This window comes from Clupea harengus, chromosome 4 (assembly GCF_900700415.2).
Source record: "Clupea harengus chromosome 4, Ch_v2.0.2, whole genome shotgun sequence".
NCBI lineage: Eukaryota > Metazoa > Chordata > Actinopteri > Clupeiformes > Clupeidae > Clupea > Clupea harengus.
Genome location: NC_045155.1, coordinates 28,230,503 through 28,252,091, shown reverse-complemented (window position 1 = coordinate 28,252,091; position 21,589 = coordinate 28,230,503). Strand labels below are relative to the sequence as shown.

General features: G+C 45.4%; 1 protein-coding gene across 2 annotated transcripts in view; it reads left to right on the top strand.

Moving 5' to 3' along the window:
• Nucleotides 1–729: 729 nt before the first annotated feature.
• cntn3a.1 (contactin 3a, tandem duplicate 1) overlaps nucleotides 730–21,589 on the top strand; it is a 78,396-nt gene continuing 57,536 nt past the window's right edge. The window contains exons 1-2 of one of the 2 annotated variants that reach the window (XM_012827379.3): nucleotides 730–1,166; nucleotides 10,120–10,289. In XM_012827379.3, the coding sequence (XP_012682833.2) occupies nucleotides 10,235–10,289 (55 nt within the window). In that variant the 5' untranslated portion in view covers nucleotides 730–1,166; nucleotides 10,120–10,234. Of the gene's footprint in view, nucleotides 1,167–9,805; nucleotides 10,290–21,589 lie in introns of those variants that run through there. The other variant, XM_042707695.1, reaches the window with a different exon arrangement.

The window sequence follows — 21,589 nt, the reverse complement described above, 5'->3', positions numbered from 1 at the left end:
TTCAAGAGGTGTATTCTTCTATCAGAGAAGACAGATGAGGTTAAACGTCCTGCCCAATAGTCATTAGTGGGCAATCAGCAAGCGCTGGTAAGAGCTTCTGTAACTGCTGGCGGGGTCAATCATGGCTTCTCTCTCGCCTTCAGAACAAGTCTGACACTTGCCAATCACAAAGTCTAAGTGTGCATCAATAGCTTGAAGTTCAACAAGAACTAAACTTAATTTGACCCTTTTGGAAGGCCTTTTGGCACCGTTCCAGGCCATCCACAGAAACTGATAACCTTTTCTGTGGCGTGACTCCAAGACTTTTATTTTGCTCCAAGTATATTTAAATAATCAATATGATTCCACATCCTTCATATAATGCAAAACATTTGGTTTCATATCTCTCAGTAGAAGCGATGATATTCTAGGACACAAAAATACAAGTATAACCCTTGGCTCACAAACAATTCATCAAGGTGGCATTTGGGAGGCCGCATGAGAAATAAAAATGAGTAGCCTATAATCGGTACTGGAGAGAGTCGCAGAACATCTTTGAAAAGAGAGCACAGGAGTATGAACTACGACAGTTCAGCTGGTGTATCTCCTGAGACTGTGTAGGCTACAGATGTATAACTGAGTTACCTCACGCATATGTAATTTATAATACATTTCACAAGCTGATTAAACTTTCCAGTGGGAGGATCTTCTGAAGTACTACAATGACGAACGAACTCATGCGCTGAGGTGTGTTACACGACCCTTGCGACTCAGTCGCGCTGTGAACAGACCAGTGAGCTGACAGCTCGCGGCGTGCGTGCGTGCGCCTCCGGAATCCCATAAGAATCTTTATTTCAGTCGCGCGGATTGTGCCGAGGGATTTCGTCTCGGTGGTGCGGGAAGCTACGGTTTATCGCACCCCAATTTGTTTGGCTTCTCTGACAGGACTTCAAGTAGCCTACTGTATGAAATGTTCGCGTACATCACGCCCAAGTTTCCTGGGGAATTTAACCAGAAAGAGGACGACCAAATACGTATAGTAGTAAGCTCGGCTGCTGTCTAGCCGTTACACTGCGAGCAAGGCTAAACTCACGAGTGAACCGCTGTTTCCCGTGTTTTTACGAACGCATCCAAACAGACACCAACTCTATAACGGATATCGAGGAAAGCAGAGACGTTGGACAGAGGTAACTCGATACATTCTTGTCTTTAAGTACATCCACGTGCTTTGTTGTGCAGTTGGCAGTTTATTGTCTTGGTTTTTGTTGATGAAATCGTCGCTACAGCGTATCCGAGTGGCGACTTTTACTGTTTATTGTCCAATTCTGTTGAGTTTAGGCTACCAGACAGAGGTTTGTGTTTTCGTTACATTGCTTCTAATAACCTACATATCCCACACACATATATAATGCATACATAATTTGTGTTGTATTGGGAAAGATTCCACTCGGAAATATTTCCACAAATACTTTATATAGCATGTGGGACAGAACTTGTTTTTCATCTGTGATAAAGTGCGTCTTGTCTGTTCGCCTCTACTTTCACGTTCCGAATCTGATGCTGATGAAAGAGCATCGCACCACTAATGCCCTCCCACATGGACCATGTATCAAACTGCATGTCATTTAGTAAAATATCCTCTGTGAATCACACCAGCACACCAGACCAGAAACATCTTTACACGTTAAGTGCCATCCTTTATGGATATTGAAGGCAATAGTTGTCGTGTGTAGGTGAATGTTTACAGAAAATATGTCCATAGTATCCTGTCTGTTAGGGTACACTAAGGCAGTTCAGGGAGTTACTCTAAAGGTTCCTATAATCGCTGGCCCACTTAGACTGTCAAATGCATTGCAATAATTTACCAAGTAAACAAGGGGCTTGGAGGATCCAAATCACAGCATCTGTCACTCTCCCTGAGATTGGATTGAGTGTCATTTCCTGTACAGCATCCCTTAGAGTTCATGCAGATACACTCTATATGCAATATCATGATCTCTTACACACACACACCACAGAGAGAGGAAGCGAGGGAGGGAGACTGGTATACTTAAGGTGGAAGAAAATGTTGAACCATTGCTCGTATTTGCTTGAAATGTCTTCTCTGCCCCACTTAATATTAATCAGAATTTTATGGGATGAAAAAAACCTTCATAATTTTGTATCAGCAGATTCATTTTCTCTGAGAGTGCGACTGACTGAGTCTCCTCGTCTAATCTGAGAATCCCACAAGCTCAATTATGACAACAATTAGGAAACCATGATGAGGATTAAAGGAGCCCAAAAATGAATCCAGGCAGCCAATCAGCTCAAGACAATAACTTCAATTCCGACATGGGTGTGTGTGTCTGTGTGTGGGTATGTGTGTGTGTGTGTGTGCGTGTGTGTGTGTGTGTGTGTCTGTCTGTCTGTGTGTGTGTGTGTGTGTGTGTGTGTGTGTGTGTGTGTGTGTGTGTGTGTGTGTGTGTGTGTGTGTGTGTGTGTGTGTGTGTGCGTGTGTGTGTGTGTGTGCGTGTGGGTATGTGTGTGTGTGTGTCTGTGTGTGTGTGTGTGTCTGTGTGTGTGTGTGTGTGTGTGTGTGTGTCTGTGTGTGTGTGTGTGTCTGTGTGTGTGTGTGTGTGTGTGTGTGTGGGTGTGTGCGTGTGTGCGCGCGTGCGTGCGTGCGTGCGTGCGTGTTTGTGTGCGTGTGTGTGTTAGAGAGAGCCCTCTCTGTCTGAGAGTGATTGCACAGACAGTTGAATGACAGCTGACGTGGGATCACTTTATTGGAAATTGATTCCGCGAGGCCTCTGAGTAGGTTAGCGGTCAGGAAGCAGGGCCTCTTGCAGGTCTGCGGAGGAGGAGGACAGGAAAGAAAGAAAGAAAGAAAGAAAAGAAAGAAATGCAGACGGGCAGACAGAAACCTCCCCGTCCGTCCCTGCAGACTCTGAGTTCCCCGCTAAAAGTAAAGCAGACCTAGTTTGCTACTGCTCTCTACTGGCTTCTGAAAGTAAAAAAAATAAATAAAAAAAAATAGAAAGAGAGAAACCGCTCTGGAGTGGAGTAGGGGCAGAGCGCTCCGTGTACACGTCTCCGCTGCATCTCTTCCTTTGTCATGTTAAGTTGGTGTGTGTGTGTGTGTGTGTGTGTGTGTGTGTGTGTGTGTGTGTGTGTGTGTGTGTGTGTGTTTGTCATGTTAAGTGTGTGTGTGTGTGTGTGTGTGTATTGTCACTTGTTTTTCTTCTTCCCCACCTTCCCACGCGTGAGTCACTGGGTGTTTAGTTACAGGGGTCCCTGTGGGGCATGTCGTGTCACGCCTGCAGGATACGTGCTCAGATCTAAACACACACACACACACACACACACACACACACACACACATACACACACACACACACACAGTTCTACTGTCATGTCAGCTGACGTGAAGATCTCCCACTCAACGCTGCTGGAACTCATATTCGGTGAGTGACAGCTCTGTGTCTCTGTAGGTTGAACATGAGGGTCAGAGGGCATCATCGGGTATCTCTGAAATCCATTGTGAAAAGCACGATGAGTGATCCCATGCTGGGCGCTGCGGTCCTGTTCAACACTATGAGCACTTAACAGTGTCTTCTTTGTCATTGTGAATTTTTCATGCCGAAGAAGAAGGCCCAGTTCAATCAAAGGACAAGGGGGTCGGTTCGTTTCCCTCTCCATCACCCATTCAGATGAAACAATGGGGATTTTTTTTTTTCCGCCTGCCTGATGAAAAGCACTTGTTCGGGGGCGGGCGGGCGGGTCAGCGAGCGCTGGCACAGGAAGGGAGGGATGGAGAGAGAGGTAGAGAGTAGTACCAATGGTGTCTGTGGATCAAGTGATGTCAAGAGAGTCGCATAGAAGATGCAGCGTGTTACTCCATTTGCTCCTGTCCCCGTCCCCCCCCTACCCCCCACTGTCTAAGCTAGAAAGTGTGAGAGACTGTCTCATTCATGATTCAGAGAGAGTGCTAGTGCATTTGGTGTGAATGCCATCATCTCAGCTCCTGAACAGCTGAGGAGGGGAGCGCTGCTGTTCTATTAATACTGGGCTTTTCCTGAAATATTGATGCCGGAGACGGGTAGGGGAGAGGTCAGGCTTGCAGCCATAATATGCGACCACATTCCACATCTGTAAATTGAAAGTTACAGCCACGAGTCAAATGGCGGGTGTGTGTATATCTTTGCCACCATGTGTGCGGACTTCAAATTTCCAGTGAGCTTACTTCTATGCAAATGTGATCGGGCAAGGACCATACACATTTTGAACACAGCACAGTTTCGACAGGTTCACTGTGTTCTTTTCATTGGAAAATTCTGCCTGAGTTTTTTTTTTTTTTTTTGAAATCTCTCAGCTGTCAGTCTGGAGAATTATCCCCAGACGGTCGTTGGCTTTGAAATGGATCCCACGCTGATGTGGAAATGTGCCAGATCAGGGCCAGATCAGAGCCAGATCAGGGCCAGATCAGGGCAAGACCCTCCAGCATCTCTCTGTGAAGGCTTGGGTTTTTTGTGTGTGTTTTTTCTTTCAGATGTGACACGCACTGTTGTGGCTGATGAGCTATGATGACCTGGAGTGGGGTGGACTACTCTGTCTTTCTCTCTCTCTCTCTCTCTCTCTCTCTCTCTCTCTCTCTCTCTCTCTCTCTCTCTCTCTTTCACCCTCTCTCGCTCTCTTTCTTTCTTTTCCCTCTCTCTCTCTCTCTCTCTCTCTCTCTCTCTCTCTGTGGGTCCCTAATGGATATGTATGTGCTCTTGAATAAAAGCCTAGGGACAGAAAAGCCCATTTATCAACCATATTCTCTCAAGAGATTTTGGCAGTCATGTGGGGCTTTTTAAGTCCCAGCCACACAGAAGGGTGATGCATATTGTGTCACGCGCCCAAGGCTGTTTTCCCCCTTGTTTGGCATTGCCTCCATCTGCCCTTCCAGTAGAGCGCTGCTGTGGCTGCACTCAGTGTTGGGGCATAATGGGATTTACATGTCAGTGGGATGTTTATGTGATGATTCTGTGTCTTATTTTGATGTTTCACGAGCTGATTTTATATGCTGTTCATTCTATTCTGTGTTTTCTTCTCTTATATACCTATGTTCATTCGTTGTTTTATGTCGTGTGTTTTTCTTTTATAGCCTATTTATCACTGTGTGGGGTAAAGACACATTTCCACTTAGTCAGGGCTAGACAGCCATTCTGTTCTGTTCTGTTCTATTCTATTCTATTATATTTTATTATAGTCTAGTCTGTTCTGTTCTTTTCTGTTCTGTTCTGTTCTATCCGATTCTATTCTATTCTGTTCTGTTCTGTCCTGTTCTGTTCTGTTATATTCTATTCTATTCTGTTCTGTTCTGTTCTGTTCTGTTCCAGTCTGATCAGATCAGTTCTATTTCATTATGTTTTATTCTTTTCGATTCTATTCCATGTCCCTTTGAGAAAGAGCAGATTTGGATCGCTAAAATATTTACAATAGAGTTTAAAAAAATGCTGACTTTTGCATGCTTTGCTTTGCATGTTTGACAATTAATTTGTGCATAGCTCAATTTTTGGCATAAAAAGCAGTTTTGAAAATAGCAGCAAATATATCTGTATATCTTCATAATCTATTCTGTATATGCAGACAATTTATAGTGTAACCTGCCACCCAGACATGTTAATGATGAATTATAAAATTGTTTTAGTATTGCCACAGGGATACAGGTCTGTTAACATTGAAGATTTATAGGTACATGATCAAACTTTAATTGTTTTAATAGCTTCATTAGTAGTCAACTGACATCATATATGAACGAATATGTCATTATCTGAGTAGTTTAGCTGAGTAGTCTGCTTGTTCTTCCCTGAAACGTTTAACACAGTCCTCTCACTTCCCCTCCAGTATGTGGGACCGGTGATTTGCTGTGGGTTTGAGTAGAGATTGGGATACTGTAGTGTCCATGCCTCACGGAGGAAAACTGTTCTGTCTGCAGTTTCATAGCTCTTCACCGTTTTTACTATTCCGTTTCATGCATCACAAATCAGTAATGTCCTTCCAGCTTAATTGCAAAAAAGCATGTTAAATAATGAATTAGATACTACTCACTACTCTCTATGCAAAAACGTCTAAGAAGGATCTTTGTATAAGGATTTCGAGAGAATGAATACTGCTCCGTTCTGTTTCTCTCTCTCCTGAATTGACAGCGTAGCTTCTCTTTTTAGCTGCAAGGCTTTTATTTTGAAGCACACACACACACACACACACACACACACACACTGGGGGAAACGAGAGGCCAGGGCAAACTTCACTGTGACAATGACATTGATGGCAAACACCAAGTCCACTGGCGTCCGGAGCTCATGTCAGAACATGAGGGCCACAGGGGTGCACTTGGTGGACTCTTGGACTGCCCTCCAGTACGCCCACAGGTCCAGGGGCAAATGCAGATCCCAGTCTCACGGCTGGTTAAGACAGCAAGCTGGGTGGCCAGAGTATGGTTGAAACGCTCCACCGGTCCGGCACTCTGGGCCTTCAGCCTTTAGCCTTAAAGATCCACCCCTGGTCGCTGTGCAGCTCCGGCAGAACATCTTGTCAGCCAGGTGCTCGGCGGTGGTGAGGGACCTCAGGGACCCATAGGCCTGTATGTTGGGAACCGATGATGTAGTCCATGGCCACAAGAATGTAGGGACCTTGGTGATGTAGTCCAGTGGTTCCCAAACTTTTTACAGTCCTGTACCCCTTCAGACATTTAATCTCCGGCTGCGTACCCCCCGCCCCCCCCCCCCCCTGTTGAAAAAAAAAAAAAGTTTTCCTTTTCACCTTTTACTTTAATTCCGTTTTAATCCGTTTCGGCTCATTTGGTTCACCCAGAGGTAGATTGATGGCTTAAAATGAGTGAATAATATGTCCCACAAGTGACCCAAACCTTCTAAGGTTGTTGTTTGCCAGCCATCAACAGAAGACTAAAAAAACATTATTTGCAGGCGATTGGGAAGATGAGCGAATTCATTTGACAGGCTATGGAGGTCTGTGTTGAATAGGGGGGCGTGGCCGGAGCGGAGTTCAGCACAGACGTGACATTTTCTCTTGTTTTCTAATTAATGCTTGTTCATCGTTGCGATCGTTGTTGTGTTTACAAGAAAGAAATACAGACTTGCAGGAAAAAATACAGGGGAATTTGGGCGATTTTGATGCACAAAATGATGTTTCCGTCTGAAAGTTGCAATTCTGTTTCAAACGGTACATTCTGCGAATTCCGTCCCTTTTCTGTTATCGCGGAAATTTTCTCCCCGCGTACCCCCAGGGGTACGCGAAGTGGTTCAGGGGGTACGCGGGGAGAAAACTGTACCCCAGTTTGGGAACCGATGATGTAGTCCATGGCCACAAGAATGTAGCAGTTTCCCTGGTTGGTGGTAGGAAAAGGGCCCAGAATACACACACACACACACACACACACACACACACACACACACACGCGCGCGCGCGCGCGCGCGCACACACACACACACACACACACACACACACACACACACACACACACACACACACACACACACACACACACACACACACACACACACACACACACACACACACACACACACACTGAATATCCGCACCCACACGCTGTACCAGGGCCCTCACCAGGTACTGTACAGGGAGTCGTGTGGGCACTGGGTCAGCCTCTTCTGAGCCGTGCAGGAGTCGCACAGATGAACGTGGAGCTGTACGTCCTGGTGACACTACGGCCAGTAGAAGCGGGTTATACACTGATGCTGACGCTTGTGTATACACACCTATGTTGTGCCCCTGTTCAAGCATCTGACACCCATCTTTTATATAACTTAATATAGTAAATAATATCAGCTCAGAAATACAGGACCCAAATATCACCATCGAGCACTCATGAGCTCCGGCAAGAGCTTGATATTACTCTATAGGGAAGAGCGTAATACGTGAAATGACCAAACTCTACCAATTACAAAGTCTTTGCTCTCAAGGATACGACCCCAGTCGTATTAGTCCAAGCGTGTTAAGGAAATATATCTGATGAAAAGTATTTTTTCACTATTCGAGGATGGCTTGTCTGACTCTAAGAGAGACTGCTCAGTGCCCCCCCCCCCATCAAGAGGCGGCCTGGGGACATGACATACCTGCCATACCTTAGAAACGTCACTGCTAGGCACTGAAGCAATGCAGGCGCATCACAGAGACAAACTGACCATTGAAACAAACTGTGAGCCTCAGAGCTAGTCAGATGTTGCATTCAGTGTGCATGGGACAGCTGGCTAATAGAGGCATCCTCTGTATTAGCCTCTGTCATTTCAGAGGGCAGTGAGTGTAACAGCGCGGTGAGAATAGCAACAGTGCGGTGAGAATAGGTGGAGATACCTGTATTTGCTCAAGGGAACAATCAACCCTAAATGGGTTTAGTAGTTAGTGGATGTGGCAATGAAGTCATTCTTTATCAGCCAATCACAATGATTCGACCATACCTTATTAACGTTCACACGGAGCTTAATAATTGTTCTACTACAGAGCAAATGACTAATTTCAGGTCACGAACGGAACAGTTTACACCAGAGGAGACCGAGGTTCTTGTGTGGGAGGTCCATGCCCAGCATGATATCATTTTTGACAGAATAAGGTGTTGCTTTGAAGGAACTAATTTACACATAGAACTCCTACGCATCTTGCTAATTTTATGACATTAGCAAAATTGACAGCCGCGTTGCGATTAAAACTATTAAATTAGGGTCCAATATGTTTCAGCGTTACAGTGTGTTTCCGCAGATAGAGTTATCTCCAGCAAGCACTACACAGAGAGTAGACACAAGACTCATTTGGTGTCTAGTGCTTGCCTTCACTGTTACAACCAAGTACTCTGTAAGTATCCATGGCCTGTGTAAGCATTCATGGCCGTTTGCTTCTGGGAACACGAGGACTAACATTTTGAATGCAGTGATATATAGCCCATTGTCTGTGTTCTTTCATGGTCCTGTTGTGGAAAGCATTCAGAGGCAGCAGGTGTAACAGCTTTTTGTTGTTTTTATTTTTTTGTTGGTTTGTTTGTTTGTTCACATTTCAGTGGGCACACCAGGTAGCAATTGACTGGGGCAGATTTGGCCGTGGTCTATGTTGGCACAGGTCCAGACTCAGTTGCTGGGCGGTTGTGTGTCTGACCGCACTTAAGCTACGCCTTGAAGATCCCATTTCTCCTCTAAAGCTTATTGTCCCTGGTGTAATACAACCCCCCCCCCCTTTCTCTAGTCTTGAGTGCTTTTGAAGAGCAAGCTCTGTGTTCTCATTCTATACCTTGGATTTGGTATAGTCGTGTGGGATTGAAATTTGCCAAGTCAATAAATGTAAATGTAGAAATCTTATATTCCTTAATCCTTACTGTGTGCAACCACTGACATTTGTATTCACCGTCCGTGTATAACTCTGTAATATATCTCTGTGTGATGAAGGCTGGTGTTGAAGTTATACTATACTAATACACACTATTTTATCTATTTAATTCTGCTGTACATTTTGAATGAATGCCTCTCTGTTCATAAATACTGAAGGGATTGCGTATTCCCTCTCTCTAAATCGGTGTCAGTTTTCCCATCCCCTCTCATCTCTCCACCTCCTGCTGTCCACCCCTCTCCTCTCTCCCCTGTCCTCTCTCCCCCTCTCCTCTTTCCTCTCTCCTCTCTCCTCTCTTCTCCCTCCCCTCTCCTCTCCTCTCCTCTCTCCCCTCTCCTCTCTCCTCTCTCCCCCTCTCTCTCCTCTCTCCTCTCTCCCCCTCTCTCTCCTCTCCTCTCTCTCCTCTCTCCCCTCTCCCCTCTCCCCTCCCCTCCTCCCCTCTCATCTCTCCACCTCCTGCTCTCCCCCCTGCTGTTTGAAGGCTGAATGGCTGGAAGTCTTCTGTCTCTAGTGGCTTCCTTGCCATTTTCCCACGCTTGGATTTTTATATGCCTTGTGATTAGATGTCCCCATCTTTACTCCTGTGGAGAGCGGAGGGCTTCTGACCCTTTTGTGAATGCATGACTTTACTGTGGTTCAATCGCGGATGACAATGGTTGTGTTAAAAAGCAGCCAGCACACATTCTGTTTATCTGAAATGTCACCGTCTTTTTTTCTCTCTCTCTTTCTCTCTTTCTTTCTCTTTTTGTTTTTAAATATCAGGTCCTGGCCACCACTGGAAGGAGACAAGTCAGGACTCCCCCCGCCACCTCATCCCCCCTCCCCCTACACACACCTCTGCTTGGATGTAAGCGCCCACTGACCTCCCACTGTTAAGATGGGGTTGCTATGGAAACTGCTGGTGCTCCAGTCATTCATCGTGGGTCTGGCAGGTAAGTGTGTGAGGGGCATCTTAGTCACCTCTGCTCCCGCCGCTCATTATCTGGGCACCCCCTCCCCTCCCCATCGCCTCACTGCACCCACCCCCCACCCCCTCCCCACCCCTCCCCTCCCCTCCCCACTACCTCACCGCACCCACAACAAACAACACTGTTTACTGGCTCAAGGAAATGTCACTAGCGGTGGATGATTTAGGGGTTTTAGAGGAGGAGTATGTTGCATACACAGTGCAAACAGTGAATGAGATTAATGTTACAGTGCTAAACTTCACCTGCAAGTGATTTCTTGGTTTTAAATATATCAGTTCCAACTATATCTGCTCTAAGGTTTGTGGAAGATTCTTTCTATCAGTATGTGTGATTCCACGTGACCTTGGTGTTGCTTGCTCCTTGCTCCTGCAGATGATGTTTCGGGTCAGGGTCACTTTATGGGCCAAAATGTGAAAGGGCAGCGAGCTGTGCATTATGCCTGTGATGTACTGATAGTCCACAAATGGTGCAACAAAGGGAGGAGTCGAAAATAATTGTTATTTGTACACATGTACTCATAGGATGCTAGAGTAGCAGGAAGCCTTTGTGGGGCAGGTGAAATGGCAGATTAATTTGTGGGTGTGCCGTTGAATTTCTGTCTTTTGAGCCAATCACATCAGCAGGAATCCTGACAGGTGCTGTAATGACGAGCCACTTATCATTTGTTTGGTACAAGTCCAACAGACATCAGTGCATGCTGGGAAAATATTCTCTCCTTCTCTCTCTTTCTCTCCCTCTTTTACATCCCACCAGGTAAAAAAAACATGGGATAGATTACATTTATCATTCACAGTCTTCCAAAATGATGAATGTTTTTAACTGGCTGTTAGTTAACTCGCATAGCACCAGGAAACACCTTATTACTATAGGCAAACAACCAAATAAAGCTGTTTTTAAGTAAAATAGAACTAGAGTCATTGTAATAGAGGCAGAGTCAAGAATCGTCCTCAACATATGTTGAGGACATATGTTGAGGACGATTCTTGACTCTGTCTCTATTACAATGTCTCTAGTTCTATTTTACTTAAAAACAGCTTTATTTGGTTGTTTCTACTAATTCAAGTAACATTACTGAACTCAGACCGTCTTGCTGTGAAATGTCAACTTACATGTTATTTTCAGTAGCCCATGTTAGCAGCAAAGCACATTGAATGAATAGTGAAAACGAAACAATCTGCTTGACCATTCTTCATAGGGTGATACGGGAAGATGTGAGAATTCTCAACCCCAGTGAGTGTGAGTGTGTATGCTGATGGTTTTGTGTGTGTAAAGAGAACACTGTCAGCCTGTGTGTGTGTGTGTGTGTGTAGACGGATTTTTTTGACTTTTTTTTTGACAGTGACAAAACAAACTAATACAAACACCTGACGATGGTGACACATCTGACACATCTGACGATGGTGACACATCTGACACATCTGACGATGGTGACACATCTGACACATCTGACGATGGTGACACATCTGACACACCTGACGATGGTGACACATCTGACACATCTGACGATGGTGACACATCTGACACATCTGACGATGGTGACACATCTGACACATCTGACGATGGTGACATATCGGTCTGCCCGAGCCTCAGGTTCCGCAGCCTTGCTAACTTGCACCTTTTTCAAGTGTGTCTCAGTTCAATCTTTGCCTGGCCAGCGACAAAGTACGTTGCTGACCAGATGACCTGCCTCATCATGAACACCTTTTAGACTGAATCCATCTGCAAGCTGATTTGCCTCTTTAAGCAGATTAGTGTGAGGAGTCCTAGTTAGGCGACACATACAGTAACTCTGGATCTCACAAAAAGCTCTTTACTCAGGGCATCCATCACCACATGTTTGGGACCTGGAACACACGAGACGTCCAAATCACAAGGAGCGAAACAACCACCCAGCGCTGCTTGCAAGCATCAAGCTTTGGCTTCGTCAAGACATACTTCAGTGGGTTGTGGTCTGTCCACACAGTGAACCTGTGTCCCTGCAACGAATGACTAAACTTATGACAAATAGCCCATAGCGAAGAACTCAAGCAGATGAGCCGGATATTTTGACTGAGTGTGATTCAAAGACTTACTCATGAAAGCAACAGGCCGAGCTTTGTCCTCATTAGACTTTATCTGAGACAGAACAACCCCAAGACTACTAGTAGACGCACCAAAAAGACAAGAGAAAAGTTTCAGTGAAATCTGGATGAGCTAAAGGCACAGTATTTACCAGTGCAGACGTAACATTCTGAAAAGCCTTTGGACACTCAGGGGACCAGTCCCGAAGGCAGAGCTTTCTCGTCTGCACAGGCCTCCCCACCCCCTTAGAACCATAGAACCTCCTGTCAGCGCACAAGTGGCCTCACGAGTATAGAACGGTTCTCGATAAAGTGCCAAGAAAGGAACGGATCTTACTCACAGATGGCATGACCATCTGCACTAAACATGGTCACCATCCATCCAGTATCCACCATCCCCTTTAACTCAACCTGGCCCTGCACCAACACACAAGTGTAAAACAAACTGTTACTCTGAGCAGCTCTCGTGGTGTTCTGCATGACTACCTTACTTGATTTTGTCAACGTTGCAAACAGAAAAGAATAACACACACTCTATATAGTCCCTCAAAATCGAGGGTAAACTCGACAAAGATGGAGGCCCTCAAGCTTCCCCAAGACACTTTCTGTGTAGTCCCCACTGTAGTAGAAACAACAGCCCGATCCACACTCTGTGGCCTACCCGGGCACTATGAGGATGTGTGCTACGGACTGAAACACAAAAAGATCACAATTTAGGCAACCTACAACCTGTGCATGGGTAGTATGATCAGCACTCTAACAGACCTCACATTTAACACTCCACTTCACATTCTGCTCAGACCGGCTATGTTGGGGAGCTTGAGCATTACCCACCAATGCCCTCTCCAGCATGCCCTGTCCCTGTCCAGTGTGGTACCTTCTGCAGCCCACTGAACCTTTAACAGGAGACATACTGCAATCCACAGCCCCACCTAGAGATGTGACAGCAGTCACGGTGTGCTGCGATACATGGCCCCTGTGTCCCTTTCAGTTTCTTAAAAACTCATCTAGACGTGCCTGGACTTCACAAGCAGTTCGCTCACTGTGAGGCTTACTTGGAAACATTAAGGAAAGATCTCTGTCAGGGCGATGCCTAATAAACTCACGGCCCACTCACACAGAGTATTTATCTGTGCTATCACCTCTGAAGAAAGGTGGCTCTTTCCTCTCAGTTTTGAGGATGAGTGGCAGTAAACTCTGCTCTAGCCTCAGACACAAAGCCAAAGCCAAAGATATTTTTCAAAAGAATCCAAATATATCTCAAAACTAGTGTGGCCAGACTAAAAACAAGTAAATTTGTCTTGATTCTGGCTTTGACAAAGCAGTTTTGTATTTTTCAGTGGTAATCAAACTAATTTCAACTTGCTCAGAACCAGTAATAAAATCTCAGTAACAAGTTATAATACCTTATTAAGATAATTAAGGACTGAAATGCTTCAATCAAGTGCTCTAAAAATAAAAAAATGCCTGGTAAGAAGAAATATCTTGTCAGACAAAAAACAAGCATATATTTCCTTGATTTAAGATATTTTTAATCTTACTAAGATTACATTGTTTGCGGTGTGCTAAGCTAACCCAGGGCTATCTGGAGATCTGCATGCCAGAAGGCCCCTCCCCCTCCCAACACTAAAGTAACCGTGACGACCGTTACCAATAACATCCATGGAAACTAAACATTCAGAAACACTAGTAATTACTTATTACAGAAAGAAGAAATAAAAAATATATACAGCTATATATACATTATATTTACATTGTTCCTATGCGACACATTCAGTAGAAACACACACAAAAAATACTCTCCAAATATGTGACTTCAAAGTCCAAGCAAAAGATACGCTGGAGATGGCATTTCGAGCAACAGCAGCAACTGGCACAGGGTCGGGCATGACTTCAGGGTCTATGCAGCAGCAACTGGCACATAGTCGGGCATGACTTCAGGGTCCATGTGAAAGATTAACCAGACAGCAGAGACAGACACTGGAGCGGACGACGACATTGAGGCAGCAACTCTGGTGTTCAGCTTGTAGCCAAACAGAGGATGGGTCATGACACCAGTGTAATGGGAGTGTGTGCATCTCTCTCTCTCTCTCTCTCTCTCTCTCTCTCTCTCTCTCTCTCTCTCCTTCTCTCTTTCTCTCTTTCTCTCTCTCTCTCTCTCTGTCTCTCTGTGTTGTGTTGGTGGAAAACTATGAGGCCGCCACCGGATTGGGCCTGGTCTGCTTTTATTGCTCTGAAGGTCTCTTGCTCATACACAGCATTTAAGTAAATAGTAAATGGACTGCATTTATATAGCACTTTTCAACTCATAGAGCACTCAAAGCGCTTTACACATTATTGCGTCAGACATCTACCCATTCATGCACCGATGGCGGAGGCTACTATCTAAGTTGCCAACCTGTGCATCGGGAGCGGCTGGGGATTCAGTGTCACACCTCGCCATGCCACGCCATGCCACGCCACGCCACGCCACGCCACGCCACGCCACGCCACGCCAGGCCAGGCCAGGCCAGGCCAGGCCAGGCCAGGCCAGGCCAGGCCAGGCCACTCCCCTTGCCCCCCTACGTGTGCATCCCAAATCCACAGAGAAGAAAAAAATGATAAGAAGAAAACACAGAAGAGACACAACTTCAGTGGTGAGATTCAGGGAAACACATATAACCCTGCTATATGTGCACATGATAGGAAATTACCAAATGAAGTGTGCTAGAGAGCGAAAAGCCCTTCTTTGTTGCTTGTGCACATCTATTAAAGTAACACTATGCAACAATTTTACCCTTCTTGAGGTATGGTTTTATAGGCAACTAGTTTTGGTACCATCCTCAAATTCATTTTGACAGCATATGGTAATGTGAAGGACAGATAAACACCTGTGTCTTTCCCACTAGCCATCCAGGATATGTACTCTGTAGTTCTGTGTTTCCTGGCTGGAACACCTGGCAAAAATGGAAGAAAAGCTTTCACAGCATGACATTGCCAGCTATACTGCCAAATGACACCAGTTAGTGTGTTGGCAAGCTTTTATCAGTGTCAACTGGGCTGTTGGTGGTGTTTGCAAGGTTTTTGCATGCATTTTAGGTAGTTAGCTAGCTAGTTTTGGAACAGAACACCTGATTGCTGCTTTAAATTAGGACCCTGTGGGTGAAATATCTGGTCGAGATACTTTAGGCAGTGTGAACTTTCACAGCTACCCTCAAATTGCCATTGTTACATACAGGGGGACATAAAATCAGAGAAGGCTGCGTCATCCACTTCAACCGCTTCAGCTGGCTTTTATCACCATATTAATCTCATCAGAATGAATGTCCACACCACTCAGTCTGAATTAAAACCCTGCTGTCGTAATGCAGGTGCTCCGTCATTGCATTTGCCGTGAATATGCTAAGGGTCACAGCGATCAAAGCCGTTGTTTTGTTGTTGTTGTTGTTGTCGTCGTTTCCTCTTCTGAATGTGGGTAATGGGAATGCTTTCACATGCTAAATCTGATGTACGCCGCCTGGAAAGAGAAAATGCATATGGGTAATGATCTAATGGGAATTTGAGTGCTACAAAACATCACCACTCTGGCATATTTTTTGAGAGCAAACACTTTTCATACTGGGGAGTTAAAAAAAACAACCCTGTCTGTTTTGCATTCGGCTTCGTAGTCTTATCGTAATGAGCGTGCCCTGTGTTTAAATGAGATGTGAATATTGTCCTTCCCAGAACAACTCTTAAGTGGATCATAGCAAGGAAGCATATATGTACAGTGTGTGTGTGTGTGTGTGTGTGTGTGTGTGAGAGAGAGTGTGTGTGTGTGTGTGTGTGTGTGTGTGTGTGTGTGTGTGTATACACACACACTTCTTTCCTGTTCTATAATTCCCCCTCTTAAGTTATTGATATTTTCAGTAAATCCATTATGCCAATTATGCCTTTATGGCTTAAGTGACGGCTAGCGCTAACTCCAGTCAAGCATCAGCGCATGAGCTGCCCCTGCCTGCATAATGCATAGCGCATAGAGCGGCTGGCACGCGGCTGGCACGCGGCAGGAAGGGAGACCTGCGGTTCAGGAGCAGTTCAGTGTGCAGGCAGTGAACTGGACAGAAGTGTAGGTACCGCACGAGGTGACGTGCGTTCCCCCGTGGCCCAGCAGAGGTCTTACCCCTGTATTCCCTGAGTGGGTTCACCAGGAGGGAAAGCCCACTCCCAGGGCAGGGCGGAGCTAATCAGCCGTACGGTGTGTGTGTGTGTGTGTGTGTGTGTGTGCGCGTGTGTGTGTGTGTGCGTGTGCGTGTGCGTGTGCGTGTGTGTGTGTGTGTGTGTGTGTGTGTGTGTGTGTGTGTGTGTGTGCGTGTGCGTGTGCGTGTGTGTGTGTGTGTGCGTGCCTGCAGCCTGGGACTAGATTGAAAAGTTCAACCTGTCAGGATAATATCACAGGTGTGTGTGTGTGTGTGTGTGTGTGTGTGTGTGTGTGTGTGTGTGTGTGTGTGTGTGTTTTAATGCAAGCACTTGGTGGCCAGCCAGAAATGAAGAGACAGCTGAAGTGGAAACTGTGCCTATTCTTCTCTCGTGGGGCGAGTGTTTCAGCTCTTCCCTCTGTCTCCCTCCTCATTCATATCAGTTATAGGCAACACATCCACTATACTGAGTTATCAATGTGTCTGGGAGTGTGTGTGTGTGTGTGTGTGTGTGTGTGTGTGTGTGTGTGTGTGTGTGTGTCTCTCTTGGAGGCAGTCTTTGACAGTCTGATGAAATATGAATGGTGTTTGGCACAAGTCCACATCCATGGGCATGGCCTCTGATGTGCAGTCACACTCTCAGATCCTGCTGAATAGAGACAGCAAGGGGGGAGGAGAGCCTCCCCCTGGGTTTCAGGATGGGGGCCCAACCGATGGTGTTGAAGAGGCACAGTGAGATGTCAACAAGCTGGAAGCAGCCAGGAGTCATGCCAGATGGCCAATGGAAGGTCAAAGAGATACTGCTACTGATCAGGAGAGAACAAGTGAATGATGTAGGCTGTGCTTCTCCCTGGCACAAATTTAGCTCAATCTTATGATGTTTAGTTTATGGGGGATGTTCAGTAGGCCTATACCAAGGTCGTAATTAATAGGTGAGAGGCGAACCCAAAACAAATACACTACACTAGATGCTGTTATGACTAAAGAGGCGGAGAGCAGGTTATTATACGGCTCCTCAGAAGGCTACAGAAAGTTCCATTGAATTAACGTTCAGAGGTTCAATATTCTTTATATTCTTGATGATCGCTGAACAACATTAATTACTGCTGCCATTGGCAACGGGTTTTGTGCTTCTGATTCACATCTTTCATATCATTACGCAAGTAGTCCATTCGCTTATCGTAACAGAAATTAATTGTAACTGATTGTCAGCAAGTAATATGTTCCTACGCCACACCTGAAACTTTAAAGTTCTGTTTGCGTCAAGAACAATTTTTTTCTCACCAGAAGCTACGAAACAGCAATACAACCATTAAAATGAAATACTGTGTGAAGTTTCTTTTATCGTTTCGGCAAGTAACGGTCAATAAACGTATAATAAGCGGTTGTCGGGGTCCTATTTGTCCTGTCTGGATGTATTGTCCGATACTGACTGGCGGACTAGACATTATCCCTTACTCAAGACACAGTTAAAGCAGGGTTTTAGTGTCTGTCTTGTGTAAGAGTTGTGTTGTCCTTCTGAAGTTTGTCCAGACATGCAATGACTGTCAGCAAGGTATGTGTGAACCAAGGCTGTATACATGATACCACAACAACACAATGAGTTACTTTTAAGACAGCCAATTGAAATTATACAGACCACTTTTTGTGTCATTTTAGTTATACAAAGGAAAAGATATTAAATTCCTCGTGCTATTGGTTGGGGACTTCCCACAGCAACCGATCCAGCTACAACACATGCCACATGGGATCAGTAAAGGCCCTCCACAGTAAAACATGTGCTGTCTATAGCCTTCAACCACTAAACACAACATCATGACTGCCCAACCACAGAACCTGAGCAGCAGGGTACAACAACAACAACAACAACAACAATGCAGAGTGATTGGTTATTTTCTTGTTTGATTTAATTGGAGGTTTTTCTGTTTCCAACAGCTACGCTTCATTTACATTTTTACATACATCACATTTTTTGGTCAGCCTGATGGAACGTCCGTGGCTTTAATACAAACAAACCGAAAACTCAGATTGTTCATCGCACCAACATGAACACCAACATCGTTTGACGTTTGTGCTGTCCGTGGCTTTAATACAAACAAACCGAAAACTCAAATTGTTCATCGCACCAACATGAACACCAACATCGCTTTGACGTTTGTGCTGTGCATGCAATCCAACCCAAGCAGACCACACCAGTTGAAAATGTATCCTTCAACTGGGGCAGACAGAGAGTAGATCACGATATTACAATGAGATGGTCAGTCATTCCTCCATAGTAGAGTAGGCCTACAGGTTTTCTTTTGGACCAAGATTGTTTTGTTCATACAGTATGCGTTTCAGTTCTGAGCATATGGGTTTGAGTAGTTTCATCACATAGGCTGCCTTCATGCGTTGCAATCGATTACATACTGCATGGTGTTGTTTGAATTAATCACACAACAGTTCTCTTTAGTTAGTGGAGTGTTTTTATCCGTCTAGAGGCCAGACATAATTATGCATATTCATTATGCACAATGTAAATGCCATTAAATTAGTTCATAACATTTAATTGTAGTAAGATAGATGAAAAATACTTTAAATCAAATCATCGAGGTAAACAACACTGAAATGTCATTATTGAAAAGAGAGAGAGCGTATGTCTTTGAATACCGACTGTGGCGCGCGCGTGTGTGTGTGTGTGTGTGTGTGTGTGTGTGTGTGTGTGTGTGTGTGTGTGTGTGTGTGCGCCTTCAGGAGTTTGAAAAGAGAGAGAGCGTACGTCTTTGAATAGTGACTGTGACGCATGTGTCTGTGTGTGTCTGTGTGTGTGTGTGTGTGTGTGTGTGTGTGTGTGTGTGTGTGTGTGTGTGTGTGTGTGCGTGTGTGCCTTCATGAGTTTGTCGGCTTAAGTGGTGCGGAAGATTGTTCTGCTGCCCCACACCTCTCCTTTGCTGGCGTCCTGTAATAGGATTGGGAGCCCTCGGAGGTAGACCTTTGGGGGACGCCGGAGCCTTATCTGAGGCGTGCCGCGCTGCGCTGGCAGAAGGGAGAGGTGCTTTAAAACGCAAGATTGCCTTTTTTATTTGATGCATAAACCCTCGGAATCTGAATCCAATAGATTGCAGGCAACACAAACCCCCGTGTGCAGCCACCTCTCCACCTCTGCGCAAACGCACACACACGCACGCACGCACACACACACGCACGCACGCAAATACACACACACACACGCAGACACACACACATACAAATACACACACACACTCATACAAATACACACACTCATTCGCTGCAGTTGCCTCCCCTCCGTGGCTGTTTATTCATGCTGAGGTAAGCTTGGCGAATTCATTTGCTGTCAGCCTGTATTGAATCTGAGATTAGTTTTTATTTCGTCCCCCAAAGTGCTCTGTCTGGGGGCAGGTCCTGTGTAGCGCTGTAGGGGTGTATTATGCGTGTCCGCGCCACCGCGCCGCACATGCCAGGCTGCAGCGGGTGAAAGATATAAGGCTGCGCTGCTTTCAGACAGCACTTTCATAATGACCTCCGCCTCTCTCTCCAGCCAGGAGGAGTGTGCCTTTGGAAAGTCCCCGTTAGTATTCAAAGTCCACGCTTCCGCAGACAGATCGTTTTTCACCGACTGTCTGTCTGTTTGCCTGTCTGCCTGTCTGCCTGTCTGTCTGCCTGGAGTAGAGCGAGTTAACTATTCAATCAGTTAATCAATCTAATAAGAGTGGGCCTCTTAAACTTCCTATTGATGGATCGATGTTACATGATTAGGAATGTATTTTAGGTTTAAAGGGTTTGGGCCACAGATAAGCAGAGTTAAGACCTGAAACACATCCCCCATTGTTCCGCTGATATAGCAGGAGGTGTTTACCTTAGCGAGAAGCAGCGGCTTTCAGGGCTTTGCATCAGACTGTTCTAGCACCTGGGGCAGCGCCTCTGTCTACTGTCTACTGTGCGTTTCCTTAAGAGAGACTGCTGTTGTCTCGGCGGAATCTCTCACCCCAGCAAGATTGTTTCTGTTCATTTAGCTCATCCCTGCACACAACGCACGACCCAGTAATGTAGAGCGCGCGAGGCGATGAGCGAGGCCGCGGCCTGCTGGGGGCTCGGAGCAGGAAGTTCAGGCTCGTTATTCTGGTGTGTCAGTCAGCATTACACATGGATTAATAGTTTAGTGCAGGTTGGAGGTTAGTGGATACACAGATGCAGCAGGCACTACTTGAAAGAATCATGAATCCTCTACCACGATAAGAGAAGTAGGGCCCTCATTTCATTGATGGGCAATGCAGATGGCAACACACAAAGCCTGCCACACATGACCTAAAACTAACCTAAAACCAATCATCATCATTTGGCAAAACCATTTTGCTAATTTCATAACATGAGTAAGATTCAGTGCATAGACAAAAATCAAGGCCGGAGCTCGCTCTCAAAAAAGTACCTTAAAAACCGAGTTTTTCATCCAAAAGTGCTTTATTGGCTTCACCAGACAAGAAACCAAATATGCTGTGAACTTCTATTGCTTGTAATTTGCACTGAGGATGGGGTCACCCGAAACATTTGCACTTGCACTTTAGGTTTCTTTTCTGGTGAAGCCAATAAACCACTTTTGGATGAAAAAATCAGTTTTTAAGGTACTTTTTTGAGAGCGAGCTCCGGCCTTGAATTTTGTCTATGTAACTTTTTTGGAGCCTACGCACTGATACAGACAACAGCCACTTTCAAAGGCGCAGTTCCTTTCCGTGAATACTACAAGATTCAGTGCAAACATGGATAGGTCAGCGCAGTGCTGGGGTGGGTCATGGGAGTTCCATGTATAAATAACTTAGTTGAAAGCAACACCTTTTTCCGTGAAACTTCTAAATGATTTCATGTCGGGCAGACCTCCCCCACAAGAACATCCGTCTCCTCTGGTGTAAACCGCTCCGCACAAGAACCTCCATCTCCTCTGGTGTAAACTGCTCCGTCTCCTCTGGTATAAACCGCTCCGTTCGCAACCGGAAATTAGTTGTGTTGCTCTATTGTAGAACTCCGTGTGAACGTTAATAGGGTATGGTCGAAT